Source organism: Theropithecus gelada, chromosome 19 (genome assembly GCF_003255815.1).
Source record: "Theropithecus gelada isolate Dixy chromosome 19, Tgel_1.0, whole genome shotgun sequence".
Taxonomy (NCBI): Eukaryota; Metazoa; Chordata; class Mammalia; order Primates; family Cercopithecidae; genus Theropithecus; species Theropithecus gelada.
The window spans coordinates 31,593,727-31,612,405 of NC_037687.1; the positions used below are offsets into that span (position 1 = coordinate 31,593,727).

General features: G+C 44.7%; 2 protein-coding genes across 3 annotated transcripts; one reads left to right on the top strand and one right to left on the bottom strand.

Moving 5' to 3' along the window:
• Nucleotides 1-968: 968 nt before the first annotated feature.
• Nucleotides 969-16,118, bottom strand: LOC112613362 (non-histone chromosomal protein HMG-17). Of its 2 annotated transcripts, XR_003116944.1 has the most exons (3): nucleotides 15,680-16,117; nucleotides 13,619-13,632; nucleotides 969-1,003 (listed from the first exon to the last, which is right to left on the bottom strand). XR_003116944.1 is itself a non-coding variant. In XM_025368798.1 (1 exon), the coding sequence occupies exon 1, from the start codon at nucleotides 16,018-16,020 to the stop codon at nucleotides 15,748-15,750; it is 273 nt and encodes a 90-aa protein (XP_025224583.1). In that variant the 5' UTR covers nucleotides 16,021-16,118; the 3' UTR covers nucleotides 14,910-15,747. The 2 variants fall into 2 exon arrangements, 1 of the variants encoding a protein (XP_025224583.1); XM_025368798.1 differs by lacking the exons at nucleotides 969-1,003; nucleotides 13,619-13,632 and having other exon boundaries at nucleotides 14,910-16,118.
• On the top strand, nucleotides 3,644-9,870 carry LOC112611933 (putative killer cell immunoglobulin-like receptor-like protein KIR3DX1). The gene is made up of 7 exons (XM_025365888.1): nucleotides 3,644-3,677; nucleotides 3,903-3,938; nucleotides 4,744-5,022; nucleotides 6,241-6,546; nucleotides 7,959-8,258; nucleotides 8,917-8,967; nucleotides 9,773-9,870. Exons 1-7 carry the CDS (start codon nucleotides 3,644-3,646, stop codon nucleotides 9,868-9,870), a joined length of 1,104 nt encoding a protein of 367 aa, XP_025221673.1.
• Nucleotides 16,119-18,679: the final 2,561 nt, after the last annotated feature.

An 18,679-nucleotide genomic window follows, 5' to 3' on the forward strand; every position in this document is an offset into this window, starting at 1 on the left:
CTGCCTCAGCCTCCCGAGTAGCTGGGACTACAGGCGCCCGCCACCTCGCCCGGCTAATTTTTTGTATTTTTTTTACTAGAGACGGGGTTTCACCGTGTTAGCCAGGATGGTCTCGATCTCCTGACCTCGTGATCCGCCCGTCTCGGCCTCCCAAAGTGCTGGGATTACAGGCTTGAGCCACCGCGCCCGGCCTATAACTGTTTTAAGATGCTTCTGTCTATGTTCCCAGTCAGTTTCCACAGACTGACTTTTCTCCTCGTTGCGTTTTCTGTTCCTTTTCTTTATTGTATGCCTGGTAAGATTTGATTGGATGACAGATATTGTGTGTGTTTTTTTTCTTTTTTAGCGTTTCGGGTACTGAATATTTTAGTATTTTTATAAATACTATTGAACTTTGTTCTGGAACTCAGATAAGGTACCTAGAAATAGTTTGGCCCTCTTTTGGATTGTGTTCAACAGACCAAACAAGAGCTGTGTTTAATCTAGAAGGAATTATTCCTTAATGCTGGGGCAGCACCCTTTTGTATACCCTGTATACAATGCCCATGTTCCATGGAAACCCTCCAGTGAGGTTTTAATGCACCTAGAGGGAGCAGACGCCATTCCCAGCCTTGTGGAAGACCTGGACACTCTTCTATCTAACCCTATTGAGTGATTCTTTCCCCAGTCTAAGATAATTTTCTGTCATTCGGCCGGGCGCGGTGGCTCAAGCCTGTAATCCCAGCACTTTGGGAGGCCGAGACGGGCGGATCACGAGGTCAGGAGATCGAGACCATCCTGGCTAACACGGTGAAACCCCGCCTCTATTAAGAAATACAAAAAACTAGCCAGGCGAGGTGGCGGCGCCTGTAGTCCCAGCTACTCGGGAGGCTGAGGCCGGAGAATGGCGTGAACCCGGGAGGCGGAGCTTGCAGTGAGCTGAGATCCGGCCACTGCACTCCAGCCTGGGCGACAGAGCGAGACTCCGTCTAAAAAAAAAAAAAAAATTTTCTGTCATGCGTGTCTTGATCTGAGCACATGACACTCAGTGGGACCCTCTGAAGGTCTCCACATTCTTCCTGTGCAGCTCTCTTCTCTCTAAGACTGTCCTGTGGACTCCAGCTGCCTTTGCTGTCCCTGGATTTTCTGTTTCATATCACCAACTCAGCAATTTTATCGCTGTCCCCATTTCTGTGTTACAACCTAGGAGTTCTCTCCAGGTGGTAATCTGAGACAGATTTAGGACTTAGCTCGTTTGGTTTTGTTTCTCACGAATCACTGTCTTTTGTTAGTCAAGGTGCCGTGGCTCCAGATATCCTTGTATTTAAGATCCAGAAGTGCTCCAGCAGGTGTTGAGCCACTGGCCCAGGCCCGTCCTTAGGGTTTGGATATTTTGAGTTTGACTCAGCTAGCCAAGGCCCCAAAATGCAGCCAGGAGGCAAAGCCTCAGAGAGAACAAAGCACCTTTCAGAGTGGTAGAGCCTTAGAGACAAATGTGACCATCCCAAGGGGCTCTGCAAGACAGTTTGGGGCCCATGCTATCTGATTTGTCTTCTGGTCATTTCTAACAATTACTTAAATATTAACATCAAATTTATGCTCTTTCCCCTGGGTAGTAGGAAAAACAACAGAGTATGACAATACTTGCTGAGGGTAAATGGGGCCAACACTCTGGAAAGAATGTGTTCTCATCTAGCTTATTTCCATCTTGACATGGCCCATGCCCCGAAATTCCACTCTGGGGTATGTACTCTTGCCTAACTCAATCCAGGACACTAACACAACCCAGTGTTACAAGTAATTATAAGTAATGGGATGTCAAAGATGCCACTGGTTCTTGCCTGCAAGAGTTAACTATTTATCTAATAATTAAATATGTTTTTTAACACATGCAATGACGTTCAGGACAGCATTGCTCTTGGAAGCAAAATGCCTACTAAAAACATACATCATATAAGGCAAAAAAGACTAATACACTGAGGAGAAAGCAGTCAGTATACTCCAATTACATCTGTAGTAAAGAAACAAGAGCTGTGTAAAATACTGTGGGCATAGCAATATAATTTCAAAAACAAAAAGACAAAAGCAAATGTTCCCTTAGCTCTACATTTAAAACTTTATATATATGTATTTATAATTTATGTATTTGTCGATATATGTTATATTGACAAATAAAGCAAAGAATAGATGAACCTGAGTTACAGAATTTTTGTTATTAAGGTGGGAAGTTCAGGGACAGGCGAGAGACAAGTCATACCTTGTGAATTTCCTGGTGTCATTTTCCGTGGTGATTTTTTTTTTTTCTGGGGGTCAGAGTCTCGCTCTGTTGCCCAGGCTGGAGTGCAATGGCATGATCTCGGCTCACTGCAACCTCTGCTTCCTGGGTTCAAGTAATATTCCTGCCTCAGCCTCCTGAGTAGCTAGGATTACAGGCGCCTGCCACCATGCCCGAGTAATTTTTGTATTTTTAGTAGAGATGGGATTTCACCACGTTGACCAGACTGGTCTCTTGGCCAGGCTGGCCTCCAACTCCTGACCTCGTGATCCGCCTGCCTCGGCCTCCCAAAGTACTGGGATTACAGGCGTGAGCCACCGCACCTGGCCCTCCATGGTGATTTCACAGGGTCTTTTCTTGATAAAATCTCATTAATTTTTTTTATAATATACATTGGCTTGCGGAAAGAATGTTGAGCATTACATACACATAGATATTATTTGTATTTTATATATGTATGTGTATATGAACATACTCTTGGACTTGTCAGAAGACAAAGACAGACATCTGAGCCTATGAGTCAAAGAAGGATTTCAAGGTTGAGTGCGGTGGCTCATGCCTGTAATCCCAGCACTTTGGGAGGCTGAGGAGGGCGAATCACGAGGTCAGGTTTGAGACCACCCTGGCCAACATGGTGAAACCCCGTCTCTACTAAAGATACAAAAAATTACCTGGGTGTGGTAGTGCACGCCTGTAATCCCAGCTACTCAGGAGGCTGGGGCAGGAGAATTGCTTGAACCCAGGAGGCGGAGGTTGCTGAGATCACGCCATTGCACTCCAGCCTGGGCGACAGGGTGAGACTCCATCTAAAAAAAAAAAAAGAAGAAGTTTAGATAAAACTCCAAACCCAGAGGATGCTGAATTTTGTTAATAATGCAGAATCAATGTTTTTGTTGTAGTAAAACTTCTTGAAGCTCGACAGGAACATTTCAGAAACTGAAAACAGTTCCCAATTTGCAATTAATTTTCAGTTTTGAAAAATAACAGCATAAGCATTTCCTTTTTTGTTCTACAACCATTTTACAACATCATCCATGCACGCTTGTTAGTTTGACGGGAATATTGCATAATATAAATGGAATCACACGTAGTTCTCAAAAAAAAGGCAGTAAGACATTAGAATAGGTAGGAACATAGAAATTTGGATATTCAGGACTGGTCAGTGATGGGGTTCAGGTCTGGCCTTTGCTGGGGGCTGTGTTGAACCAAAAATACTGTTTGAACGTTTTTCACGGCACCTACTCTATTTAGGGCAAGAGCGGGTCATCTTCCTGTGTGGTGGAAAACCTTCAAACTCTGCAAACCATGAAACTGGGGCCATGGTAACCATATCCTGTTTGTTTTCCAATGTAGCTCGACCCATATGTCCCCTCCAACAGACGTGGCGCCATGGCCCCCAAACTCATCACCCTCCTGTGTCTAGGTAAGTCCTGGAAGAGAAAGGAGGGCAGAGTTAGGAAGAAATCATGCTCTCTCGAAGACCTCTCCTCTCCACTACCCAGGCTGCGGGTGAGAGCCTGTGGGGAGTCAGGTTCATCCACCGAGTCCAGGCTGAGCTGACATGGCCAATGTCCAACACGAGGCCTGGTTACAGTGAGCGCAGAATTCACAGGGGGACAGGTCATCTCTGATGTAGTTTTCCTTCCAGGAATCTGCCTGCCTACCAGGATCTGCACACACATGGGTGAGTCCTACCCCAGTCCGAAGATACTGTGTTGCCCAAACACAAAGGGTCCTCCCAGGCAGGGAGGGCAGACGTGGAATCGGGCAGAGGCAGATGATGTGGGGAGGGCTTTGCAGAGAGCCCTGGGAACACAGGAAGGGGGGACTCTGGAAACCCCAGGCTCCATTTTGTTCTAGAGACCCTTTGTAGACACCCCTTTGGGCTCAGCCAGTCTCCCGAAGGAGCCTGTGATGTTCAGAATCTGGGGTGCCTGGGGATGGGTTGGAGCATCGTCTGTCGGGAGGTGAGGACCCAGTGCTGGGCTCCACGGAACTGTCTGAGCATAGGAAGGAACTCAGATTCTCCATCTACCCATGAGCTAAAAGGCTCCTCTGCTGCTGGAGCCTGAGAAGGAACTGGTCAGCAGCCAGAGCACTCGTGGACGCAGTGGCAGGTACCTGTGTAGAGAATTGTTTAAATGAGTTCATGTGTGATTTTTTTTTTTTTGTATTGCCAGAATCTGATAGATTTCCTCCTTCTCTCCTATTGCATAGATTGCTGTTGTTGTAGAAAAAAATTAGGAAAAACTTGGCTCAATATTTTATCATCATGCCAACTAGAATTTCTGTTCTGGAATTGTATGTCCTTCCATGTCCACGCTGGGGTGGGCTGTGTCCCTGGCTCACTACCAGGTATCCCAGGGCATCAGGCGACCCCACCCATTACAGGGCAAACCAGAACAATGTAAAGAAAGCAACGCCCCCAAGGACAGTGGGAGACGGGGGGCTCCACATTTCCCCCTAGGCTGTGCCTCCTTCTCTTCCAGGTGGTTACGACAAGTTCTCCCTGTCAGCCTGGCCGAGCCCCGTGGTTCCCCTAGGAGGACGTGTGACTCTGTCCTGTCATTCCCATCTTCAGTTTGTCATATTTACAATATTCAAAAGATCTGGGACCCGGGACCATGCATTGCACACCGGCCTTTCCAACAACATCACCATTGGCCCTGTGACCCCAGGACACGCAGGGACCTACAGATGTTCTGGATCTTACAACCACACCACAATACGGTCAGCTCACAGCAAATCCCTGAAGATTGCGGTCACAGGTAGGAGAAGTCCAGCCCGCCCCATGTCCAACAGATGGCCCTTCCCAGAGTCCACACCCAGTGAAGCCAGAGTCATTGTAGGATTGCTAGTCATGCACTAACTGTGGACACAGAAGCCGTCCTGAGAATTTAAAGAGAGGGCATTTCCTGTGAGGAATCAGGTACCCAGGTGGAGGAGGAGGAGGGAGGAAGCCGAGGCCAAGCAGAGGGAGAATCTGCCTGGGGAGTAGCAGACGCAGGGTGCTGGTATCAACTCCAGCAGGATGGGTCCAGGGAGGAGCCATGTTGCCTGACCCCAGCACCAGTGTTTCCCTCAGGGAAGTCATTACCCTGCCTTGAAGGAGCCAGAGGCTTGGGGAAGTGACACTTCCCTTGGGAGATGAGTCCAGTGACTCGGTGGGACGTGGATTGGGAAACGCACCCATTCCTCTCGTCCTCCTTCCCGGTCTCCTGACACTCATCCCTTCTCTCTCATGGATGTTATGGGGAGTTAGAGAATCATCCTGTACAGTCAGGAAGGGAAAGTGTGGAGTGAGTCTCACATTCAAGGAGCTCAGAAGGAACAGAGAAGAGGTTGAGTCTTTCCACCAAGAGAGGGGGGAAGCAAGTCGGTGTGAGGTAGGGAGATCCAGGCTACGAAAGCTCCTGGAGGATCTGAGTGGAGACTGAGACTGTGAGGAGCTGCTCAGCAAAGGAGTTTACCATGTTCTTCTGCCTAAATAGGGAAAAGGAGTTACTTCCACCCTCCCCAACAAGTAGTCACGTCTAACCTCTTGGGTTCTGGGGCAAAACCAATTGTTTCCTTCAGTGTGAGCCTGTGAGGTTTCTTCTGATCCTCCAGAGATTCTTGTATTTTTCAACACACAGAATTGAAAAATAGTGAGGCTCATAACCTCATAGTCCCATGCCAGGGAACTTAAGTCCAGCACTGTGTTTTCTGAAGGTTCTCAAAGCACAGAGTAATTCCCATTTTCCAGGAGAACAACGCATCTCCTATGGCTTCAAGCCGGACAGTGGGGATCTGCGCAGAGAGAACACGCACACACAATGCACGCACACCAACAGGAAGGAAGGCACGCACACTCATCAAATCAGGATCATAGAGAGAATACAGATTGAGACAGCACTTTGGGGGTGATGAGGGAGAGCTTCACCCTGAGGTCTCAGGCAAGGGGTGAGGAAGGAGACTCATGTGAACTCCTCTGTCTCTGCTCTCAGGCTTGTTCACAAAACCCTCCATTTCAGCGCACCCAAGCTCCCTGGTGCACGCAGGAGCCAGGGTGAGCCTGCGCTGTCACTCAGAACTGACATTTGATGAATTTATCTTATGCAAAGAGGGGAACACACAGCATTCCCAGCAGTATGGTAAGATGATCCAGGCTGGGCACCACTTCTCCAAGGCTGTCTTTTCCATGGGTCCTATAATGCCTGCCCACGCAGGAGCCTACAGATGCTGTGGTTCTTTCAATCGCTCCCGCTACATGTGGTCGGCTCCCAGTGACCCCCTGGACATTGTGATCACAGGTGAGTGTGGCTGGACCGTCCGTGGTCTTTTGGTGTCCTGGAAACTCCCCGGGGTGATGTGGTTGTTGATCAAACCGCCAGGAAAGGAAGAAAACTGCCGGAACATAGAAACACCAAGTAACATATTAGAGGGCCAGGGGAGGGGATGAAGGAAAGAGGGAGAAACAGAGAACTTGTGATAGTTAAAAAGAAAACAAGTTACAACCACACCTCAATGTGGCAGAGACACTTGGTCACTGGCAGAGACAGTGACAGAGAATGTGAAACAGATACTGAGAGAGATTCGCAAACCTTGACAAGGGGCTGCTTTCCCTCAGCTCAGGCACTAAGTTGCCTTTTGGAGTTGGTTCCCCATGTGGAACCTGCAGCCCCGTTCCTCTGCCATGAGATGCAGGGACACACCACAAACTCCCACCTTCACCACCCATCAGCGAATCTCCCTGAGGATCTGAGTGGAGATTGGGACTTTGAGGTGTTTCTCCATAAAGGAGTTTAGCATGTCCTTCTGCCCAAAGAGGAAGCAGAGGCCACTTCCAACCTCTCCTACAAGTAGTCATGTCTAGCACCTCGGGGTGTGGGACCACAGCTACTGGTTCTGCAGTGTTCATCGGTGAGGGTATTTCAGATTCTATGGAGATTCTTTCACTTTTCAACACACAGCGTTGGGACCCTAACCTCATAGCTCCAGGTCGGGGAATCTACGTCAGCACCATGTTTCCTGAGGGTTTCCAAGCAGAGAGTTATTTTCATGTTCCAGGAGGACCCCACATCTCATATGCTGTCTGGGCACAGTAAGCCTTAAAGATACAGTCAAAAGCCAGGGAGAAGCAATGGAAAGAGGAGGGTTTAAAAAGGCACGCACACTCATCAAATCAGGATCATAGAGAGAATACAGATTGAGACAGCACTAGCAGACGTATGGAGTTTGCTCCTAACATAAGAAAATAGTTTTTTTTTCCAACACTAAGAGTAGTGTGGAGAAGGCTTTTGTTGTAAAAGCCTTACGATGACTCAGGGGGATGTGGATGGCCCAAGTGGACGTCCAGGGACTTTAGGATGAGTTTGGCCTTCACTGCTTTGGTGACATCTTTGTCCACTATTCCTAGGCTCACATCCCCAGGATTACACAGCAGGGAATCTTATCAGGATGGGCATGGCCGTCTTTGTCCTGGTGGCCCTTGGATTCCTGCTACTGGATTCTGGCATGGTCAGAAAAAAAAAAAAAAAAAACCCAAAATGTAGGAGGAAGAGGAACATGAGAGAAAACCATGCACCATTTAGAACAATAGAGACTTGGCATCAAATCTCCTGATCCCAGAAGGCTTTGGAAGGAAATTGCCATTGTATATGGGGTGAACTGTCTACTGAGAATATGGTGCAAAATAAGTAACCAAAGTCTCTTTTTCTTACAGGAAAATACAAAAAGCCCTCTCTCATTACCCGAGAGAACGCCATGGCGGGTCCGGGAGATACAGTGACATTGTTCTGTAGCTCTAAGATCCCATTTGACAAGTATCATCTATCCAAGAAGCAGGAGGCCCATGGTCACTGGCTCAGTGGAGGGCAGAGCCACAGTGGAATATTCCAGGTCGACCTTCCTCTGTGCCTTGTGTCCCCAACCTCTGTTGGGAGCTACAGATGCTACGGTGCTTTCAATGAGTCTCCCTATGAGTGGTCAGCCCCCAGTGACCCACTGCACGTTCCTGTCACAGGTGAGGACCCCATGCCTGCTGCGTGCTCTGGTGCCAGCTGCACCCTGGAGCTCTATCTGAGGGGCGTCCTGCTGGAGATCAGGAGATTTGAGGGGTTCTGGACAAAATGAAGCAGTGAGAAATACAATGAGAAAAAGAGAGGCTGAGAATGACCAGTGCAATCAGGGTACAGGATTGGAGACAGGGCACCTCCACCCTCTTCTCCACATCCTATGTAGAGGCTCACTTTGGGGTCCTATGTGTTCAGGTGAATGAAGAATTGCATCAGGACAAGCACAGGAGGAGGTGAGGCCAGATAAGGTTTGGGGACATCAGAGGTTGCACCAGCCCTTTGCCCTTATTCATTTTCCAGGAGCTCCTCCTGACCTCTCAGCCCCAGAGAGATTTCCCTTTTGGTGAATGTAGATATTTACGGCCCCGTTGTAGATAAGGTCTCTTGACATCAACGGGCATCTCTGAGCCCTCTGTCGCCTTTCACGTCTAGGGGAGAAAGTCTATTCTCAAAGGACTCTGACAAGAGACCTCAGGACCCGCATTAGTCATTAGGTGAACCACAGAGTAGGCCGTGGGCAAGAGACAGACACTCCACGTAGAATGGTTCTGCTTCAGTGTGGCGAGGAACGACTCTTGTACACCCATTCTCTGTCATTTTTCATAGGAATCCCTGAGAGTACTTGCCTGACACCCATGGAATCAACCCCTGAAACTGGTGAGCAAAGAATTCTTCACCTAGTTTGTGAATTCCTGGGGAGGCAGAAGTCTCCTTCTCCACCTGAAATCCTTTATTTATTTATTTATTTATTTTGAGACAGAGTCTCGCTCTGTCGCCCAGGCTGGAGTGCAGTGGTGCAATCTGGGCTCACTGCAACGTCCACCTCCCAGGTTCACGCCATTCTCCTGCCTCAGCCTCCTGAGTAGCTGGGACTACAGGCGCCCCCCACCAAGCCTGGCTAATTTTTTGTATTTTTAGTAGAGATGGGGTTTCACCGTGTTAGCGAGGCTGGTCTCGATCTCCTAACCTCGTGATCTGCCTGCCTCGGCCTCCCAAAGTGCTGGGATTACAGGCGTGAGTCACCGCGCCCGGCCTCCGCCTGAAATCTTTATGGAAGTGGCTGTTTCCTGAGCAGCTGGTGGGGAACCTGGAATGAAGGGAGGGGGGTTCAAGTCCCCAGCACTGCGGTCATTGGTGCTGGTTGGGTGGTCGGTGAGAAAGGAAATTCTTGAAGGGAACCGGCCGAGCTGAGGAAGGAGAGAAGAGCAAAGCCCACCTCTCGCCCCTGTCCAGGGTGCTGATCCTACAGGTTTGCAAAGAGGCAACCTAGGAACGAACGGAATCAACCCCTCTATAGGAGGAGGAGAGAGCGTCTGGGGCTCAAGATGGTTGAGGCATTCCCTGAGAATCATGAACTTTAGTTGAGCTGATCCAGACACTCTTTAGCTTGAGCACATGGACACAATTCTATCCACATTTGGGGATTCGTTCTCTTATGTATCAAAGGCAGCCTTGTATCCAGAAAACCAAAGGGATCCATCAGTGCTGAACATCAGTGCCAGTGTCTCTCTGGGAAAGGAGGTGCAGAAATGCACCCGTCTGGGAACGTCAGTCCACTAGGGATATATCCAGTCTCTGCAAGTAACGGTGGCCATTGTGTGGAGGAGACCAAGAAAGAGAAAGTTTTTCCCAATTTTCAGGAACACCATGTTCTGAGCCTGGTCCTGTCATTTTCCAAAACATCTTTTAAATGAACTCGTATACAATATTCTCTATTTTATTCCCCAAAGGGCTGGTGTTCTGGTATGACTTTTGTAAAATTGATAGAGTGTAATATATATATATGTGTATATATATATAAAACATATATATGTATATATATTACATAACATATATTTGCATTTTCTCCATATATCCATCTAAGTATTTGCTTTTATCATTTATCCTTTTCAGTTGCTTCTTGTCAGCCTCCCTATCTTGAATGCAAACTGAGTAATTGCTTATACTAATTGTAGTATTCTTGGATCCTAGAGACAAAAATGCTTAATGTGTTGTAGATACTATTCCATTTATTTGATCAAAGCAGGTCCATCAGGTTAATAGATTGACAAAATGGGATGGAAATGCGTAATTATGAGCCAGAGATGAGGAAGTAATGTCTGGGGCAAAGCAAAGGAAGGGTAACTGGCAACTCCAGTCTATTCTCTTGTATTTTCCTGCTATTCAGAAAACCTGTAGCTCCAAATTCTCTTCTCTGTGTCTAAATTTTACGAATGGTGCGATATTGGGCATGCTTCTTTCAAGTAATTAGCTGATTTTAGAGACATATTGAGTATCAGAGAATAGCATGATCACGCCTATGTTTCCTCACATTCCCCCTCTTTCTGTGGTTCTCAGGGGCAGCTCAAGTCCTGAGATCGTTACAGAACCCGTCAGAATGCAAGGCTGCTCAATGCAGAGATGTCCTCAGTTGTGGATGAGGCTGGGAGGCTATGACCACTCAGGGGGATGTGGGTGACCGGAGTGGACATCCAGGGACTTTAGGATGAGTTTGGCCTTCACACCTTTGGTGACATCTTTGTCCACTCTTCCTAGGCTCACACCCCCAGGATTACACAGTAGGGAATCTTATCAGGCTGGGCGTGGCCGTCTTGGTCCTGGTGGTCGTTGGAGTCCTGCTACTGGAGTCTTGCACAGTCAGAAAAAAAAAAACCCAAACGCGAGAAGAGGAACACAAGAGAAAACCATTCACCATTTGGAACAATAGAGGCTTGGAATCCAATCTCCTAACCCCAGAGGCTTTGGAAGGAAATTGTCAGACATTGTCATTGTATGCTGGGTGAACTGTCTGCTGAGAATATGGAGTGAAAGAAATGGCCTCAGGTTTCAGATCTCTAGTTCAAAACTCTTCCTCAATTCAATTCTGATGTCTTCCCTTCCCACTGTTACTGACTTTCCTTGACTTCCCTCTCCGATTTGCTTACCTGATAAAATGAAGGTACGTCACTCACAGCAGATGTGGACCCACACAGATATAAACTCCATGCCCTGGTCTTCTTGTAATGCACTTTTATTATTATTATTATTATTATTATTTTTAGATGGAGTCTCGCTCTGTAGCCCAGGCAGGACTGCAGTGGCGTGATCTCGGCTCACTGCAACCTCTGCCTCCCGGGTTCAAGCGATTCTCCTGCCTCAGCCTCCAAAGTAGCTAGGATTACAGGTTTGTGCCACCACGCGCGGCTGATTTTTTTGTATTTTTAGTAGAGACGGGGTTTCACCCTGTTAGCCAGGATGGTCTCAATCTCCTGATCTCGTGATCTGCCGGCCTCGGCCTCCCAAAGTGCTGGGATTCCAGGCATGAGCCACCGCACCGGGCCTCATTTTTACTAACTTTTCATTAAGATATTCCCTCATCTGTGCTACTGAGCTCTGTCTCGTCAGCTCAAGACGCAGAATATGGTTCACATGATGGAGTAAGTGAGTGAAAATAAGTTTGGAACTAAGTAGTCCATAATAATTTGCTAAAACCCTCTTGGGAATCCTCCAACTCTTCTCTCTCCATCAGCTGACACTTGGCACAGTTTCTCCTTATTATTATACTTTAAGTTCTAGGGCACATGTGCACAATGTGCAGGTTTGTTACATATGTATGCATGTGCCATGTTGGTGTGCTGCACCCATTAACTCGTCATTTACATTAGGTATATCTCCTAATGCTATCCCTCCCCCCTCCCTCCTCCCCACAATAGGACCCGGTGTGTGATGTTCCCCACCCTGTGTCCAAGTATTCTCATTGTTCAATTCCCACCTGTGAGTGAGAACATGCGGTATTTGGTTTTCTGTTCTTGTGATCGTTTGCTGAGAATGATGGTTTCCAGCTGCATCCATGTCCCTACAAAGGTCACGAACTCATCCTTTTTTATGGCTGCATAGTATTCCATGGTGTATATGTGCCACATTTTCTTAATCCAGTCTGTCACTGATGGACATTTGGGTTGATTCCAAGTCTTTGCTATTGTGAATAGTGCCGCAATAAACATATGTGTGCATGTGTCTTTATAGCAGCATGATTTATAATCCTTTGGGTATATACCCAGTAATGGGATGGCTGGGTCAAAAGGTACAGAAATACCATAAATTTCAATGTCAACTTCTACTTGAGGGTATCCAGAGTGCGCTAGCGAACCAATTCTATGAAAAAAGGCAACAAAAACAAAAACAAAACAAAACAAAACAAAAAACATGGTGTATTAGTTCATTTTTACACTGCCATAAAGAACTACCTGAGACTGAGACTGAGTAATTTATGAAGAAGAGAGGTTTAATTGACTCACAGTTTCACAGACTTAACAGGAATGATGCCTGGGAGGCCTCAGGAAACTTACTGTCATGGCAGAAGTTGAAGGGGAAGCGGGGCCCTTCTTCTCATTGTTGCAGGACAAAGAGAGAACCAGGGGAGACATGTCACACTTTCAAACCACCAGCTCTTGTGAGAACTCACGATCATGAGAACAACAAGGGAGAAATCTGCCCCCATGATCCAATCATCTCTCATCGGGCCCTCCTCAAATACATGGGAAAAATTTGAGATGAGATTTGGAAGGGGACATAGCCAAATCGTATCATTTTGCCCCTTGTCCCTCCCAAATCTCATGTCCTTCTCACATTTCAAAACCAATCATGCCTTCCCAACAGTTCCCCGAAGTCTTAGCTCATTTCAGCATGAACCAAGTCCAAAGTCTCCTCTGAGACAAGGCAAGTCTCTTCCCCATATGAGCCTCTGAAATTATAAACATGTTAGCTACTTCCAAGATACAATAGAAGTACAGACACTGGGCAAATGTTCCCATTCCAAATGGGAGAAATTGTCCAAGGCAAAGGGGCCACAGGCCATGCGGCGATGGGTTTGTAGGTGCAGCAAACCGCCATGGCATATGTTTAGCTGTGTCACAAACCTGCATGTCCTGGCCATGTACCCTGGAACTTAAAATAAAACAAAATATCATTGATTATAAAAAGATATGATGATGGCCTAGGGAATCCCAGGGATACCATCCCCAAACCCCACAACCCAGAACCCCAGTGTCACTGGGTTGCTGGGACAGCACTGGCACTGCCTGCCTCAAAACTTTTTGTGAAATGAGACATTAAATGTCTTTATTATTTTAAGAAAAGGGGAGAATGACAATGATTGTAACAAATACTTTCAAGCTTTCTTGACATGTACAAATTGTACATATTTGGTGGTTGGAATATGTCATTTTGATGTATGTGAAATGATTACCACAATCGAACTAACAAAAAAGCATCTTTCCCCTCACAGGGTTATCATTTTTGTCTTCATTTTTTTTAACGTGGTGACAACATGTAAGACATACCCTCTTAGCAAATTTCATGAATGCAATACAGTCTTTTTACACTCTAGTCAGGCGGGTTTTGAGCGTGAGAAATGAGGACACGTTGGTCAAAGGCTACAAAGTTTGGTTATGCAGGATGAAAATGTTCCAGAGATCTAATGTACAGTGTGGTGTCGATAGCTCACAGAGCTTCTGACGGAAGAGGCTATTTTGTGTGCAGATTTTGCCTTCCTCCAAGACGGTAAAACTGCAGAAGAAATTGTCCAGTGGGCAGAAGGAACTGGAGGTTTATTGGGATGTATTGACTTCCCTCCACCAATTGAAGATAAGAGATGACCAGAATTCAAGGTGCTGCCTAATTCATGTTAGTATTGAGGAAGGAGCTCATTCCTCTTAACAATAAGGATTAATCAGAATTTAAACTGTCATGGCTACGTAAAGAAAAAGTAAAGCATAAGTATACCCTAATAAAATGTTTGTGTATAAGAAGGGGAATTACTCAGAAAGTGAAAGTGATACAAATATGAGATAGTCAAAGAGAAATTTGAGGCACCTCGAGTTTATTTTAAAAATAAAATGCAATTGAGAGGCCGAGGCAAGTGGATCACCTGAGGTCAGGAGTTCGAGACCAGCCTGCCCAACATGGCAACACCCTATCTCTACTAAAAATACAAACAAAACAAAACAAAACAAAACAAAAAAAATGCCGGGTGTGGTGGTGGGCATCTGTAATCCCAGCTATTAGGGAGGCTGAGGCAGGAGAATTGCTTGAACCTGGGAGGCAGAGGTTGCAGTGAGCTGAGATCATGCCACTGCACTCCAGCCTGGGCAACGAGAGTGAAACTTCATCTTATAAACAAAACAAAACAAAACAAAATAAAATAAAATGCATAAAACACCAAAAACTGAAAAATGTTATATAGGTTAGAAGAGTTATTTTCCTCATTTTAATGATGTTAAAAGTAGGTAAAAATGAAAAGAAATTCGTGAATTTACAAGAAAGGTATTAAGTAAGTGGAAGCACATTAAAATATAGAAAAGGTAAAGTAACTGTGGCTGGAAACAGAGAGAGGCATGCTTGCAGAAATTATAAAAAAAGGATGGAAATATACACATATTTAAAAAATAATCAGCCAGGGTACAGTCACATGAAGACAGATCAAGAACGCCCAATATTTTTAAAAATTGGAATTTTTGAAAAAGAGAATGCAAAGGAGTAGATACGGTCTAGTTTGTTTGTCCAGGATCCATACTTGAAAAATTTAGGTGTGGCTTATTTCTGACCTTCTGAATTTACTCTTTTTTTTTTTTTCCAAGCCAAACTGTATCCAGCTTTATTAAAGATACTTCCCATAAGCAATCATGGTATTTCAGGCAGGACATGGGCAGACAATCGTTAACAGTATACAACAACTTTCAAACTCCCTTCTTCAATGGACTACCAAAATCAGAAAGCCACTATAAAACCCAATAAAGTCTTCATCTGATGCTCTGAACAGGGAAAGTTTAGAGTGAGGGTTGACATTTCACATTTAGCATGTTGTTTAACAACTTTTCACAAGCCGACCCTGACTTTCAGGAAGTGAAATGAAAACGGTAGAATTTATCTGAAGATCCACAATCTAGAAATGGAACCAATGCTGTTTTGACCAGTGCCATCTCAGTGGCATCACTGGAAAGTCCAGATTGCCTGACACACTGGTAACCAATGACTACGGGTCAGGTCCCAACAGATGTCTGGGCTTAAGGGAGTTAAGTCTATGCTGAAAGATGGAAAGGGAGAAGAGAACATAAAAACAAATTTGTTTTTCCATACCACAAGGCTTTTGTGCCAAGGTGGCCATGTGTGTCAAAGTCAGGGACTCCCTCCTCCTGGGAACCAAGAGGAAGTCTCTCAAAACTAGAAGAGAAAGGTGTTTTCCCCACATCAATCCAGCTTTGGAGACATTCTATTAGTGACATATGCCCCTTCCCCCAAAAACAACAATGAAGTGTTCTGTGTGCTAACAACATAGCTTTAAAAAAAAAAAAAAAAAAAAGTAAAACAAAATTCTGCATTTTTATAAAACTTGATAAAAAATAGTATTTCAAACTGTACAGTCACCAGAAGTACACAGTTATCAAAAATGCACACACTTCACTTGGCATCTCCAGCACCTTCAGCTTTCTGTGCCTGGTCTGTTTTGGCATCTCCGTTTTCTGCAGGGTTATTCCCCTCCTTGCCAGCATCAGCTTTTCCCTTTTTCCCTTTGGGTACCTTCTCTCCCTTCTTTGCAGGGGCCTTTTTAGGCTTGGGCTCTGGCTTTGGAGGAGCAGGTTTAGCAGACAACCTCGCGGATCTTCTCTGTGGTTCGTCCTTCACCTTGGCTTTATCTCCTTTAGCATCCCCTTCAGCCTTTCTCTTGGGCATGGTGGCGACGGCGGCGGGACGTAGGTGCTGGACGCGGGATGCAGCGCGCGCGGGCTTTGGTCGGTCCGGGGGTCGTTCTCGCCTCTTCTTCTTCACACTGCTCTGAATTTACTCTTTTATGTGTTTTTCCAGAGGAATCCATAAGCCTGTCAGCAGATTAGGCTACAAAATCTCTTTAAATATACCTCAAGTGAATAGAATCTTCTAAATCATAATGAATGGGACATGAAACACACCACTGGCTCTTGCCTGTAAGAACCTTGTTTCTTTACCTAATTAATCAACTATTTGTATTTATTGTTTGGGTAACACTTTTGGAAAATTTGCTTGATATACCTAAAATATACAGATGATGTGGGTCCTTCTGGAAATAATTCATGAAGGGAAATTGTTTAAAGATATACTAATTAACACGTAATGCGTCACATGCGTTCAACATTTAGTTGAGTTTGTTTTAGTGAAGAGTTGTGAATTTAGGCATTGAATCCAGTAATCAAAATATGCCCCACGTCAAAATCCCAAATTAACTGCTGTAATTATTTATAGTTCTCAACACAGCTTTAAAAAGCACAGAATCACATTCTTTAACATAAAATCAAAAATTTCCAATTTCACCGAACGTTTGGAAATTTACATACATTTAACCCTCACCTTCAAGAGCCAAACTTTTAAAGTTATCAGTGTTCAAATTTTCCCTCTTCAAAGGCCGTGGCCCCTCTGCTGTTAATTGTGCTGTGTCTTGTTCCCACAGTCCAGTGTACGCTTACTTCTTAGAACTTTAATTTGTACTATGTAAAAATTGCACTGGATTAAAAGAGTTTACTTCACAAAGTCGTTGGCCTCCTTCCAATGTGTAAACACTGCTGAGCTGTCTTCCTGGCAAGAAACCCATAAACACCGTAAAGTACATTTAGCAACGTTAAATTAACAAGTTCTTCTCATTTTTAACCAATGCATGCTTCATATTTTCAAGTGGGTATTTGTCCCGTGTGTTTGCTCGGAGGGTAACTGTCTGCTACTGAGGTCTTGAACTTTGCAAATCTCACTTCCAAGTCAATCAATTATAACACATTTTATGAAACATAGCACAATGTTTAATAAATGGCATCACTGATTTGTAAAAATTATTTCTCATAGGTGATACATTTGCTTACAGGTACAGATATTTATATCACAGCATTTATTCAACATATTTTTCTATTGTAGAATATACTTAAGTAAATGTTAACATCAAGTTCATCCTCTGTCATCCGTAATCAGGTATTTTCTGAGAAGTGGAAAAAACACCAGAATCTGACAACTGTTGCTGGCAGTTTTGAGGTCATCGCTCTGGAAAAAATGTGTTTTGTCAGTTTATTTTTACCTTGACAGTCCCCATGTGTGTAGTCCCACCCTGGGGTGTGTACTCAGGGAAACTCACTCATAAAACCCAGGACACACAGGCAAGAATGCTCCGGCCAACATTGCTCCAAAAAACAAAATGCCTGGTGAACACATACATCATATCAGCCCAAAGGGACAAACACATTGAGGAATACGCAAGCGATTTACTGCAGTCTGTCTGTTGGTGAATAAACAAGAGCTATGCAGAGCATTAGGAGCATAAGTGGTATCATTTTACAATCAAAAACACAAAACAAACTATCCTTTTGTGCTATATTTAAAATGTAAAAATGTACATACATACACACACACAAATATTACCAGATGATAGCTGTGATATGGAAGACACATATTTACAAAAATGACACAGAAAAGATCCAAAATTGTGTGTGTGTTGTTTTCATACGTTGGGAAGTTCTGGGCCAGATGAGAGAAAAAGCATGAGTTGATACTATTTTTGTGAATATGCTGTTTTTTTTTTCAGTGTGGATTTCACAGGGCTTTTTTTCTTGCTAATCTTACTAATTTTTTAATAACATGAATTGGCTTTTGGGGAGAACCTTCAGCATTATATGCACATATGTTTGTGTTATTTACAGTTTGTATACGTATGTAAATACACACACAGAGAGAGAGTAGAGTTTTCTGGAACAGAAAGATGGAGATCTGTGTCTTGAACTGTGAGTCAAGGAAGGATTTCAGAGAAAACATCAAGAACAAGGATTTTCATGCTCGCTTCTGTGTTAATAATGCAAAATCAATTTTTCTTGTTAACTTCTTGAAGCATAGGAGAAAAATTGAAGAACTTGAAAATCGTTCTCAATTTGCAAGTAATTAATTTGCAACTTTGAAAATAACAGGATAAACATTTCAGTTTTACTGTACAACCGTTTTACAACATTGACCATGCGTCTATTTTAATTTGGCAGGAGAACGTTGCATCACAGAAACAGAATCATGCACAGTTCTTGAAAAAGGCAATAAGATATTAAGATATCATTCTACAATTTTGCACATAGAAAAATTAAACTTGAAATTCAGACGTTATCGATTGGTCGGTGCTGAGGTTCATGGCAGGCCTTTGTTAGGGGCTCTTGAACCAAAAATACCATCTGCAAGTTTCCTGTGTCACCCGCTATGTTTAGGGTGAGAGCTGGTCATCTTCCTGTGTGGTGGTCACCCTCTAAACTCTGCATACTGAAACCGGAACCATGGTTACCACATCCTGTTCATTTTCCAATTTAGCTCAACCCCTGTGTTCTGCCCAAGAGAAGTG